Here is a 14424-nt window from a genome sequence, read left to right on the forward strand (position 1 = left end):
TTATTTCATCCCATAGAGATAATTCAGTTAACATTTGGCAGATAGCCTCCTAGTCATTTACCTATACACATGTGCACCTGTTTCCCTTATCAAATGATATCTATGTTGTTTCCATTAATATTAAACAAATGCTGACCTGGTACAAGCAATATGATGAACTGAGGTAATACAACCTCTCCTCCCACCCCCAAGACACATAGAAATACTAGGTAAAAGCAAATGTATTTTAATAATAAAGTAGCACAGGGAGATCAGCTCGTTGCTTTGTGACCACCTAGAGGGGTGGGATAGGGAAGGTGGGAGGGAGGCTCAAGAGGAAGGGGATATGGGGATATATGTATATGTATAACTGATTCACTTTGTTATAAAGCAGAAACTAGCACAACATTGTAAAGCAATTACACTCCAATAAAGATATTTTAAAAAATAATAAATGCATACATAGCTGGAAGAGAATTTTGGAGCAAATTACCTAGTATACAGTCAGTACAGAGAGATAAAGAAATGGAAAATATGAAAGAATTTAAGAGAAAACAAGTGATAGAATGAGAAGGTCCAGCATGTCTAATAAATAGAGCTTAAAGAGAATAGTGAAGAGGTAATATATGAAAGACAACAAATGAGAATTTTCCAGGGTTGTTGAATGACATAAATCTTCAGGTTAAAGACACACACTGAGTGTTGAGCAGAATATATAAAAATTAAACCATGCCTTTTTTGGAAGTATATTTAAATATATACAAGATTATAATTATAAAAGTGATATTCAGAATCAGGGAGATTAGAATGGACTTTTAATAAATTATGTTGGTACAACTGTACCAGTAAGTAACCATCTGGAAAAAGATAACGCTATTTGTGAGGATAAATTCCCATAAAGAAGAACTTGTGGGCCTTTCTCACTCATTCAGAATCAGTAAGCCAGGAAAGAAAAGGTTGATAAACTGAAGTCTTAAAAAACAAACAAGTAAGTAAAAACTCAAAAATTTCTGTCTAGAAAGAAAAATGATTAAAAACAATTCTATGGTTAATATCCCTGTCCAGTAGTTTTCTTAGCATTATCCTAAGAACCACTGTTTGTGGTTCAAAGAACAACACCTTGAATTTTTTGGTACATGTTAACCACATTGCCCTTCAGAAAGCGTGTTGCTTTTAAAATATTTTGTCATTTTGTATATTTTATCATTGGTGCAGTTGTGGATTTTTGTAGATATTCAGTGGACAGTGTAAAGCCTATGAATTAACTCTATTCTTTTTCTTCTTTCAGGCATCAGGTACATGAAAAAGAAGAGTTCAAAGCTTTGAAAACTTTAAGTATTTTCTACCAAGCTGGGACTTCCAAAGCTGGGAATCCTATATTTTATTATGTTGCACGGAGGTAAGAAACACTATGTTTTATCTTACCGGAGCTTTTAAAATGATATCAAATGTAGAGAGACAGGAAGTTTGGTTTTTCCCATTTGATTTTACTAGAATTGGAGACAGGTTTTTCTGGGAGAATATAGCTGGGTAAACAGCCATCTTGTCCCCAAATGATGCTCAGTACATTAGAAATTGTTTTTCAGACTACCTGTTTCGTATTGGCTTCTCTTTGTTACATCTAATTTTTTTATACCACGTTACAATGAATTAATTACCAAGAGTAAAAAAATCACAATGTTTTATTTTCTGGTGTATTCTGATTAAATGCTATCCATAACATGATACTCAGAAACTTTCTTTTTAATGGAAATAAAACTTTAAGAGTCTGAGAACTTTTAGTAATATGCTGTGTAAGACAGCATAAGGGTGATTTAACAAATAATTCAGAGACACTATGGGAAATTTCTATAAAGATATGGCACGGGTGACAGCCTGAAAAATTGATTGTATTTGTTCATGCTGTCTTTCAGTCAAGGCTAGTTCCTAGAAAACCTTTCTGGCAGTGCTCCTCCTTCACAATAGGTATAATGCTTGCATTGCTTTCCCTGTCTGTGACATTAGTCAGTTTTACTTCTTCCCATTTAGTGTGACCTAAACTCATGGTAATTGAACCTTAGGGACAGTGTGATATAATAGAGAGACCACTGGCTTTGGAATCTCAGGGACTATGTTTACTCTTAGTTCTGCTTTTCCACTAGGCTCTAGGAATTAATCTTTCTGAATTACCTCAATTTAACATAAATTGAGGAATTATGTCAGTAGACTTAATGGTCATGAATGGCAAAAAATTGGCAGTGTGTAGGAAACAAATGGAGGTTGAGAAGTAGTGGCAGAGGAGTGAAAAAAGGAAGGTGAGAGGTGGGAAACTCAGCTAATTGGATAATTCAGATGGTGTTAACACCAAGAAGTCCTAAGAACTGGGGTGTTAGGGAATCAAGAGGGCATAGAAACTTGCATTTATCCTTAGCCCTCCTCTTTAACAACTCTGAGTAACATCTCTTCACCTTCCCATGAAAGTCTTCTCTCTACCTTTTATCTCAGATGCTGTTTCTAAATTGCCTAAGATGATTTTAATTTTCTTTTGCATTTGAGATGAACCGTATTTGTATTCCATCCCCAATCTTTAACGCCACCAGTGTATTTTGATTTTCCCTATTTTGTCAAAGTAATTAAAAGTGAGACATTGGTAAGAGAGGTAGATAGACTTGTGTCTCCCCGGCCACCCCTTTAAATTCTTGTTAGTTTACAAGTCAGAAAGATTTCTGGAAAACCTCAAAGCTGAGTTTTTTCTTCAGGATCAGAGTGTAAGATTGTGTTCGTTCTCTGCAGTGGTCTGTACTATACAGGCCAAAAGGAAAGTAGCGTGGGCCTGATGCAGACACCCTCTATGGTATTAAATCAGTGGGATTTCCAAGAAACGTGTATAATATGGTGACTTGAGAGTGCTAAGGATTCCCAGCTCTGCTGCTTCTTAGCTAAGTTAATTTTTACGAATCTGTTTCTTCATATGTTAAAGAGGGGGAGATGCTTATAAAAACTATCCTGCCTACATCTCCCATAAAGTATTTTGTGACCTATCAAGTTCTGTACAGAGTATATTTGAGGTTTTCTTTTGTGGTTGTTTTTGTTTTGGGATATGACTTTGCTAATTTCAGACTTTCAGATGTTTCAGTTTCTTACTTAGACCTACAAGAGTGCCTCCTGGCCTTCATTGTCACCTGGTGTGAAGCCTCAGGTCCAGGACAGATGAGCACATAATAGCTCAGAGTAGAGAGAGGCCCAGTTCCTTCACTGTATACAAAAGAAGGTAGTAACTCAGCCAACTTTGTCAGAGAACACTTAGGTTTGACTTTTTGATATTCCTTTGTTTTTGTGGCTTAGACTACCATGTATTAGTTTGTCTTTTGAGCTGTGGATTCCAGTCTCCTTACAGATACTCCACAGACATTTCGCACTTGAAATGTCCAAAACTTAATTCAGTGTATATTCAAATCAACTTCTTCTTCACACCATATTCTCTTTCTCAGTAGCATCACCATCCCTTCTCACTCTAGAAACCCTAATCATTTAAAATTCTTCCTCTTTCTTTTATCCTCCTCGTTATCAATCACCATGTCTGATTTTAGTTGTGTGATCTAGGCACGTCAATTAGGCTGTTTTAGTCAGGGCCCTGTTATTACAAAGAAGTCATTCTTACTTTCTCAAGAAGATAGGCCTCAGGAAAAACGTGAATTAGAGCAGGGACTGCCCAGATGTAGACAGAACTTAGATGTCTGTCAGTCCTGGAACCGACTTGTGCTAATTCTCTCTTGGCTTCACGTTCACCTCTACCTCATGATTTTCCTCTTTCTGTATTTCTTCAGTTTTAGCCCCAGCTAGTCAGTCCTTCATTACCTCAACACTGCACACTTCAAATTCCAGAAGGAGAACATGTTCAGCTAAAAATACCTGTTTGGCAAAGCCCTTAATGCTATATGCTGGCCAGCCAGTAGATTTCTGGCTGCCCCTAAGTCAAGTACTTGTTCCTAGCCTAGCAGTCATGTGATTCAGATTGACCTCCTAGTGCTATTCCTTTATCAGGGGCTGTCCTGTGTTTTAATTTTTTTTGAATTGAGTCTTAATGGTTTAATATTACTTTTCGGTACTTTGGAAATGTCTTTTGAATTCATTTCTCCCCCACTGCCATTAGTGAGACTCTCTTATTAGCTTTAACCTGTACTAATGCAGCATTATTCTCCTACTCCCTAAACCCCACATAACTACTTCCAGGTCATCTTTTTATTTATTTATTTATTTATTCATTCATTCATTCATTTATGGTTGCATTGGGTCTTTGTTGCTGCACACGGGCTTTCTCTCGTTGCGGCGAGCGGGGGCTGCTCTTCATTGCGGTGCGCGGGCTTCTCACTGCAGTGGCTTCTCGTTGCGGAGCACGGGCTCTAGGCGCACGGGCTTCAGTGGTTGTGGCATGCGGGCTTCGGTAGTTGTGGCTCGCAGGCTCTAGAGCCCAGGCTCAGTAGTTGTGGCACATGGGCTTAGTTGCTCCGTGGCATGTGGGATCTTCCTGGACCAGGGCTTGAACCCATGTCCCCTGCATTGACAGACTATCCAGGTCATCCGAACGTTGCTTCTGGAGGCAGTTTCCAGTTCAGATCTAATCTTGTATCTCTCCATTTGTTAAATAGAGTCCCCATATAAAGTCCAGGTTCATATAAAGTCAGGTATCTTGGGTGCTCCATAATTTTGACCTAGTTTAGTTTCTAATCTTTTCCAGCTGTTCCCTCCTATACACTTTTGCTCCTAGCCTGTAATAGTTAAAGTACCATAAATATAAGGACAGTTGTTGCAGCATTGTTCATAGTGGCAAAAAACTGAAAATAATATAACTGTGTATCAAAAGGAAATTGTTGAATAAATAATGATACATCTCTATTATGGAATAATATGCAATGTGTTAAGTCTAGTTTGCTTGTTACAAGTGATAGAAATGAAATTTAAACTTGGGTAAACCAGGAAAAATATCAATTGCCACATGTACCCGAGAAGATCAAGAGATGGACTGGCTTCTTGCATGACTACGTGCAGAGCTTTGAACAGTGTCATCTGGAGAACATCTGTCTTCTCTGTGTCTTGACTCTACTTTCTTTGTGTTGATTTTATTCCCAGGCAGCTCTTCCTAAGCTATAGCCAGTGATGGTCTGTGTTCTCCCAGCTTAACAACCCAGTGGAAAAACACTTCTTTCCCAGCAGTAACAGCAAAAGTACTGGTCCCATTGGCCTGAGTCACCTGCCAATTTCTGAGGCTTTCGCTATGGCTAGGGGAACGGAATTTCTTGGTTGTCTATGCCCGAATTATGTGCCCATCCCTGGAGCTCAGTGGTGAAGCCAGCTTGAACTGCGTGAGCTAAAAGGGGTGGGGGAATGGGAGCAGGGTTTCCCAAAGGAAAATTGGATTGCCGATATCAGAATGAGGAAAAATGGATTCTGAGCAGGAGAAAGTAACAGAAGTCCTCTAATGCACCTTTAAAAAGATCCAGAAGGATGGCTCTGACATTTATCCTGCAAGGTGCAGAGGAGTGTGGGTGTGTATGTGCACAGGCATATGATATGTATAGACTGTGAAGTGTGTGAAAGTATACACGTTAAACTGTTCACATTGCTTATCTCAGGGAAGTATGATTGGAGCAGGTAGAGGATCAATTATAGTATTTCTGTTATATATCTCTGTTGTTTGACTTGTTGCCAGGGGCACATATTATTTTTGTCAGAGTAATTAAAAATATAAAACCTGAAAGTACAATGAAGAGTTTTCCTCTTAGGAATATTGTGATACCTGGCAATTGCTTTTGGGTGTCAGTAGTAATAATGATAATAGCTAAAACTTGCTGAGTGCTTTCTCTGCATCAGGCAAAGTGTGCATATTATATACTTTTTCATTTAACCCTTAAAGTAACCTGCTGAGCTATTATTATTACCAGTGATTGACTTGTGTGTAAACTGAAATTTAGAGAAATTGTTAGTCATTCACAAATCTAGGTATCAATCAGAATGACCTGGAAAATTAAAACAAGCAAATGTATATATCCCAAGGCCCTACCTGGGCTGCCAAATCAAAATTTCAGGGTAGAGCCTAATCTATATATCTGACAGACACCCCACGTGATTCATTCATAGTCAGTTTATTACTGGTTTGTTTGGGAGTCTCACTGGATCAGGTATTTAATTCATGGTGGCACAACTAGTAAGAATCAGAGTTGGGTTTCAAACCTTAACAACTGCACTATTAATAACAGTTATTAAAAAGATAACATGTTGGGCTTCCCTGGTGGCGCAGTGGTTGAGAGTCCGCCTGCCGACGCAGGGGACGCGGGTTCGTGACCCGGTCCGGGAGGATCCCACATGCCGCGGAGCGGCTGGGCCCGTGAGCCATGGCTGCTGGGCCTGCGCGTCCGGAGCCTGTGCTCCGCAACGGGAGAGGCCACAACAGTGAGAGGCCCGCGTACCGCAAAAAAAAAAAAAAAAAAAAAAAAAAAAAGATAACATGTTTATTATCACTGTTAAAATTATACACTAGGTTTTTGGGTTAAATCAGTCTTTGTAGACCAGCATGAAAATCTTACCAGTAGTTATGGGACATATTTCTGTAGGGAAGAATTCTGAATTCTAGGCATCAGATTTACAAATGACGTTTTGCAATAAAAGACAAAAGTTTACTCTAAGATAATTTTGTCATTGGAGCAGCTGTAGTCTGCATTCCAAAGGTTAGCCGAATTGGAACCTTTTTTACTGTAACAACGTATTACTATTACACCTTCATGGAGTATGGTGACACAGATAGATGTATTGTTTTGTACAGCAGCGGTCCCCAACCTTTTTGGCACCAGGGACCAGTTTCATGGAAGAACAATTTTTCCACAGACCCGGCAGGGGGTGGGGGGAAAAATGGTTCAGGTGGTAATGTGAGCGATGGTTCAGGCAGTAATGCGGGTGATGGGGAGGGGCAGATGAGGCTTCCCTCGCTTGCCCACCTCTCACCTCCTGCTGTGCGGCCCAGTTCCTAACAGGCCTGGGGGTTGGGGACCCCTGTTGTAGAGCACGATAGTTTATCCTTTTGTCTATTTAATAAAAAATAAAATAAATACAAAAACAACACACGCCACTCCTCAGTCCCCATCTCCAACCCCCTATCCTTTACACAGACACACAGACACACACACACACAGAAGTATACTTCGGTTAAACGTTGCCAACATAATTTCTTCTGTTATACCTTTAATGTAAAAACCTGAGTTTCAACTCAGTTTTGCAAACATTTAAAAGGCAAACATGTGGCATTTTGCCTTTTTTAGCATTTGTAAGGAAGGAAACCATCATATTAAGGTAATAATTAAGCTTACACAATTAAAATTTGCAAACAACCAAATTAAACTAGGATATGATAATTTACTTAGAAGTAAGTTGAAATAAATTTGATTTTCCTAGTGTGCTTGTCATTCAGCAGATATAATGAACTGAGATAGCAATGCAAACAGTCCAAGTCCACTTCAGCCTGAGTGTACACAAAACATCAAAAATATTACATAGAAAAGAAAGTGAGTGCTGTCCCTTGCATTCAGTATGGTGCCACCGCTTTTTGTGTTCATGGTTGTGGCTATCTTTGGGGTCACTTCTATATTCTTAGTTGTCGTGGGATTTGAAGTTGTCTTGGGATTTGAAGTTGTCTTGGGATCCAGAGATGTTTGGAGCTCTGGAGTTGTCTTGGAATTTGGGGTTGTCTCAGAATTTGGACTGATCTGCTTAGAAGCTGTCATAGAATTTGAGGTCATCGGTGTTGGAGTTAACTGCAAAGTGTCATCAGCAAACAGGAGGAGCAGACTGAGTAATAGCCTGAACATCATTTTCCTGTTTCAAAATAATTATGGAAAATTAATCTAACACTTGGATCACAAACAAATCTAAGAACTTGCTTTTTTAAAAGTGGTGGTGAGGGGGCAGGGGGAATGAAGGAAACCTTATCTCAGCACTGGGGAAATGCCAACCTTGGTTTAACAAATTTCATAGTTTTTAAGATAAAAGGAGATTCAGAAGAGATCAATATCAACTCCTCCATTTTACAGATGGGCTCAGACAAAGGCAAAGGGATGCATATCTAAAAATGACCAGAACTAGAACTTGAGTCTGAGTCTTAGTCTAGTGTTCTTTAGTAGATGGGGACTATGACATAGGCATAGTATAGACATATACCAAAGGTTTACTAGTAAACCATTTTTAAAGTAAGGCTAATTTTTTTTTAATTATATATTCAAATCTAATGGTTTGCCGCATTTGAGATAAAGCAGCTAGCCCATGTTGAACATGGTTAACTATTCTTTTTTTTAACTTAAAGCTCAAACTTTAATTTTAGAAATCTAATATATGCTAAAATTTACATTTGGTTCTAATGTGTAATTGAGAAAATTTCAAATTAATATTACCTTTTGATGTTTTTTCTTTGAAGATTAAAACTTCAGGCTTTCTCCAGTGTCCCGTGGGGGATCTAATTTCTCACTCACTGTGTGCTGTTTAAATAAAATTAGTAAGTCACATGTTATAAACTTGACCTGCTATTTGCTCTTTGGAAATAACCTATTGAGTGCTTTCCAAACTGGTGCAAACAGATGGACTGTGGCAGAAATCAAGGAATTCAAATAAAGTTCCTCTAAAATCTAGTGTCTTATTTAAAGAACCCTGTGAATACCACTTTGTTATTCCTCTTACCCATGTGTATATTAGTGAATGTCTTCATTGGATTAACACTAACTGGAGGAATATACTCTTTGCCTGCTGTGATTATCATGACTTAAAATCAAGTAAGTATATTAGAGATAGATTTTTTTTTTCCTTAAAGCATCTTGTATATATGTTTAGAGGGTAGGTAGTTTTTGGCTAGGATTATTTTGAAGTTTTAAAAATAATTCAAGAATATAGCATTTTAGGAGTTTAATTTCTAGTAAATAATCATTCTATTAGAAAAGAAGTTAAACTTTATTAACATAAAGCTAAATAAGGAAAGAATTGCATAGGCAAGTGATACTTTTCATATTGAGCTTGCAAAGATTTTTTTTTTTAGTACATTAAATCACCCACATTGAAGCACATTAAGTGAATTCTTTAAAGGAATTTCATCTTTTGGTCACTCCTTTTCCTTGATAAGTGGTATACAGGGAAGTTGGGTTTTATTGTGCTAATGTTTTCATCACATTAGCCTGGCTCTTTTAAAAAATTGCAGGGCTGTGAACAATGGTGTTGACATACAAGGAAATGGCTACATAAGTGGCAGAAGCACAAGTCAGTACATGTTTCTGACTTGTTTTACCGTTGCTATGTAGGTTTCTTTTTCCTCCTGAATGAAGAGAACCAGTGCTTGCTAAATCTTATTTATATTAGGTACATACTGTATAGAACCTAACTTAACTGGAGGTTTGTGTGATCAGACCTAAGAAGTAAACATAAAAAGCCTCAGAGTAGATATTATAAATCAGAGTACTAAGATAATACACAGATAACTTTTTACTGATGCTTCAAACACCTCAATCTCAACTTATTTAAAATTTTAAATTCAACATTTTCCCCTTCCTGTTCTTATACCCAGATATGTTGGGTTGGCTAAAATGTTCGTTTGGGTTTTTTGGTAAGATCTTATGGAAAAAGCCGAACGAACTTTTTGGCCAATACGTATTTTTCTCATAATCTCTTTCTCAGTTAATTGTGTCATTACCCAGCCAAATGGCTCTCCAACCTTGAATTTCTTATTGTCTTCTTGTTGATCTTAAGCTGCCCAAGCCTCTCGATGATAATTAAGTAAAATTAAAAATTCTGAACGCTCCAGCACTTAAATGTTCCCCCCAAAAATCATTTGGAATTATTTAGGCCTTTAAATACCTCCCACTTCTTTATCTTTGTGCAGCTTTCCCCATCTGCCCAAAGTATTTCTTCCTCATGCAAAATTCCATTCTTCCTTCAAGATCTAACTCTGATGGCAGCACCTTTTATGAGAGCCTTCCTTAATTCTATACTTCCGAATCAGACATTTTAGGACTTCGTACTTCTAGAGCACTTATCAGAGTCTGTTTTTTTTACTGTAGATGTATCCTCAGTCTTTCTTCAACCAAATTCTGGCTTCCTTGTGATCAGGTACTACTTCTTTTTTTTTTTTTTTTTTTTTAACATCTTTATTGGAGTATAATTGCTTTACAATGGTGTGTTAGTTTCTGCTTTATAACAAAGTGAATCAGTTATACATATACATATGTTCCCATATCTCTTCCCTCGTGTGTCTCCTTCCTTCCCACCCTCCCTATCCCACCCCTCTAGGTGGTCAGGTACTACTTCTTATTCTTTGTACCTGCTAGCACAGTGAGTACTTGTACATAATAGGGTACAACAAACACTGGAATTTACTGAAACATCTCTTTGTTTCTTCATGTCTGAGGGCTGATATCATTAGTGATGTCTAAAATAATAGACATTTGGTCATTTGCAAGTTTCCTTGCATTATAAAGTCCTATTTCTACTTTCTGGCAGCTGTTTTGAGAGGATTTCTTTATTTGTATGATGTGGATCATAATGTACATTCATATCCTTTACCTGTGTTATATAACAGAAATTCAACCGAGTAAATTTTAAAGATCTAATTGGCTTTATTTGAACAATTCATGAATCGGACAGCATCCCATCTAACAAGTAGAGAGGAGCTCCAAAGGATTATGGAAAGGGAACGTTTTTGTTTTTGTTTTCCACATCTTTATTGGAGTATAATTGCTTTACAATGTTGTGTTAGTTTCTGCTGTACAGCAGAGTGAATCAGCTATATGTATACATCTATCCCCGTATCCCCTCCCTCTTGCATCTCCCTCCCACCCTCCCTATCCCACCCCTCTAGGGGGACACAAAGCACCGAGCTGATCTCCCTGTGCTATTCAGCAGCTTCCCACTAGCTATCGATTTTACATTTGGTAGTGTATATATGTCAGTGCTACTCTCTCACTTCGTCCCAGCTTCCCCTTCCCCCGCTGTGTCTGTCTGTGTCTTTACTCCTACCCTGCCACTAGGTTCATCAGTACCGTTTTTTTTAGATTTATGGAAAGTTTTTAAAGGCAAGACAAGGAAGTCGTAAAAGTTATTTCAGGCTTAAGTAACCTACCATGGGGGATGGACGGGGGATGGACAGGGTCTGTCTATGTGGCAGATTATCTCGTCTTCCTTTTGGTGCTGAACAGAAAATTTCACTCTGACTGGTTAGGATTACATTCCTGGAGAAGGTTGTAACTGCAGTTAGGTTAGGTATTAAGTCTCGGTTTTAGCACAAGTGACTCCATTTTGGGCTTTTTGTTTCTTTTTTTTTTTTTCAATAGTATGTAGTAGCAAGTGGCTTTTCAGCGTGCACAGTTACGTTTCAAAAATCTTTTTAGAAGCTTCCTGAGAAAGTGGATATGCAAATGTGCAAAAACAGGCTATTGTTATGTTAGACTTAAATGTGAGTACCTTTTAGAATTGTACATAAGCAGTTTTACAGTAAAATTTCAGCCTCTTCATTGTAGGAATCTAATACAGGAAAAAGAACACATTTCTCCTAGTGGCAAAATACATGTTCCGTGGGGAAATGTCTGTCTTTGAACAAGTTTGTCTTCCAGTATTATTACAGTATAATACCATAAGCCTGTTATCTAATTTTGGCTTGTTATTTATTCTTGTTTTTCATTATAAATGAAGAAAAGTGATTTCATGTTAAAAAGAGGCTCTTCTGTTTCCTTCTCTTGGATAATGGTATCTCCATCCACCTTGAGTTTTAAATGGAAGGCTAAACATCAATGTTCATTTCTACCTGCTCTTAACCGCATACATCTGATTAATCATTAAGTCTTGTTGATTCTGCCTCAAAACATGTTTTGTACTTTATCCTTACATTATAGACTCAGTTTGTAGCTTTATCAGTTGTCTAAGATGGGGTTAGCAAACTTGTTTGTCAAAGGAGCAGTGGTAAATATTTTAGGCTTTATAAGCCACATAAAGTTTTTCTTTTTTTCTTGTTTTTGTTTTGTTTGGTTTTTGGTTTTTAACTGCTCTTTAAAAATATAAGAGCCATTTTTAGCTTGCAGGTCATACAAAAACAGGCCACAAGTAGCATGTGGGCAGGATATCACCAGTGGACCATAGTTTGCTGCACTCTGTTCTAGGCTGTTGAAATAACTTCCTATTTGGATTCTTTGTCGCCGGTATGTTACCCCATCCCCTCCTTCTTCCACATTACTGCCAGAATGATCTCTCTAAAATATGACTGTGTGACTTTTAGATAAAACCTTTTATGTGCTCTATTAACTAAGTTTTCATACTTAAGGCATTCATATACCACCTCTGAGGTTTTTGCGTTTCTTCGTAAGATCTATCCTATTAGTTACTCAATATTTTTTATTGACTTTTTTCTTAAAGGAAATTTTGTATTATACCATAAACAGAAAATCAGTATTGATTGCCATAACTGGAAAACCAGCAAACAAAAGATCATAGTAAAAAAGAGATACAGAATTATTAAATGACTGTTTCATATGCCACCCCATCCTATAGGTACCACACTTCAAAAAACCACTGACTTATAAGATAAACCTTTTTTCCTTAGCATCATACAAGTCTCTTCATAATCTTTTACACTGTTCACAATAGTTGCAAGATTGCTGAACTAAAGCAGGAGATTGAAAGTCATTTTGGTAAGAGGCTAGAGATGCTGGCCTTATTCTGGAAATCTCATGATGCTGTCATCATTGATGTGGTTCCAAGTAAGCCTTGTATGCTTTCTGGGCTGTTCTCAGGAAAGTGTGTTCATGACACATTGCTGAGGGTATCTTTAAGGGCAGTTGTCAAGAAGACTCTAGGAGCTGGCAGAGCCACAAAGTCGGCCCAGAGAGCTCAGAATGCCAAATGAGCATTCTGCACATTACCTCCTATACTGGTCAATAAAGTCTTAAAATAACTTTCTCAATTGGTCATTTAAGTTTAATAATAGAAGACTAGTCGTCACAGTGTGTAATAGCAGCTGGAGAAAGATGTCTCGCCTTTGCTTCAGCAACACTGACCACCTACCACTTTCCTGCTCTGGCATGCCTTTGTGATTTTGCGTAGGCTTACCCATTGGCTTTGGGTGCCGTTAATATAGGGCAAACTCCTACTTTTGATTCAAGACCCATCTCAGTAACCTGACTCTCACTCCTCTAGGCAAGTTAAGAAAAAAAACCAGCTTTATTGAGATATACTTCACTTAAAGTTTACCCTTTTAAAAGTGTACAATTTAGTGGTTTTTAGTATATTCACACAGTGGGCAATCATCACCACTACGTAATTTTAAACATTTCATCACTGCAAAAAGAAACCCCATACTCATCAGCAGTCATTCCCCATTCTTCCTCCCCTCAACCCTCTTAGTCCCTGGCAACCATTGTGTGTGTGTGTGTACATACATATATACACCACATGTTCTTTTTTTCTTTTTTTGCTATTAAATATATTTTTATTTTTTCTTCTATAATAAACCTTTTTTTAAAAAAATAACTTCAAACTTACAGAAAAGTTTCAAATATATAGTACGGAGAGTTCACACATACCCTTCACTCAGATTCCCATAATGTTTATAATTTTCAAAACCACAGTAGAATGATCAAACCAGGAAATTAATATCAGTATGCTCCTGTCAGCTGAACGAAAGACTTCTTCAAATTTTAGTTTCCCCCTTATATCCCGTTTCAGTTCCACAATCCAGTTAGGATCCCACATTACATATAGTTGCTGTGTCCTTCGTCTTCTCCAAGCTGGGACAGTTCCTGAGTTTTTCCATATCTTTCGCTACTTGATAATTTTCATACTCGTGGTCTTAAATATATTTTTAAATGCACAGATTTTTCAGCATGAAGAGCCTTCTCTGGTGGGTAACCCATCTCTTGAGTCACCTTCAGTCATTAAGGAGAAATGACTGTGGCATTGTGATTTGCTGAAGCAGAGCCTCATACAAGTGTTAGGCTGTTCCGAATGCATCACTTTTATTTTTATTTATTTATTTTTCTTAACATTTTTATTGGAGTATAATTGCTTTACAGTGGTGTGTTAGTTTCTGCTTTATAACAAAGTGAATCAGTTATACATATACATATATCCCCATATCTCTTCCCTCTTGCGTCTCCCTCCCTCCCACCCTCCCTATCCCACCCTTCTAGCTGGTCACAAAGCACCGAGCTAATCTCCCTGTGCTGTGCGACTGCTTCCCACTAGCTATCTATTTTACATTTGGTAGTGTATATATGGCCATATATACACTACCACTCTCTCACTTTGTCCCAGCTTACCCTACCCTCCCCGTGTCCTCAAGTCCATTCTCTAGTAGGTCTGTGTCTTTATTCCCGTCTTGCCCCTAGGTTCTTCATGACCTTTTTTTTCTTTTTTTAGATTCCATATATATATGTTAGCATACGGTATTTG

At 37.8% G+C, this 14424-nt stretch overlaps 1 protein-coding gene across 7 annotated transcripts in view; it reads left to right on the plus strand.

The window, feature by feature from the left end:
• Positions 1-14424, plus strand: part of NF1 (neurofibromin 1) — a 276759-nt gene that overhangs the window by 174163 nt on the left and 88172 nt on the right. For all 7 annotated transcript variants that reach the window (XM_024127724.3, XM_024127726.3, XM_028498988.2 and 4 more), the window contains one exon: positions 1268-1378. In XM_024127724.3, the coding sequence (XP_023983492.1) occupies positions 1268-1378 (111 nt within the window). The remainder of the gene's footprint in view (positions 1-1267; positions 1379-14424) is intronic.

This window comes from Physeter macrocephalus, chromosome 14 (assembly GCF_002837175.3).
Source record: "Physeter macrocephalus isolate SW-GA chromosome 14, ASM283717v5, whole genome shotgun sequence".
NCBI classification, from domain to species: Eukaryota; Metazoa; Chordata; class Mammalia; order Artiodactyla; family Physeteridae; genus Physeter; species Physeter macrocephalus.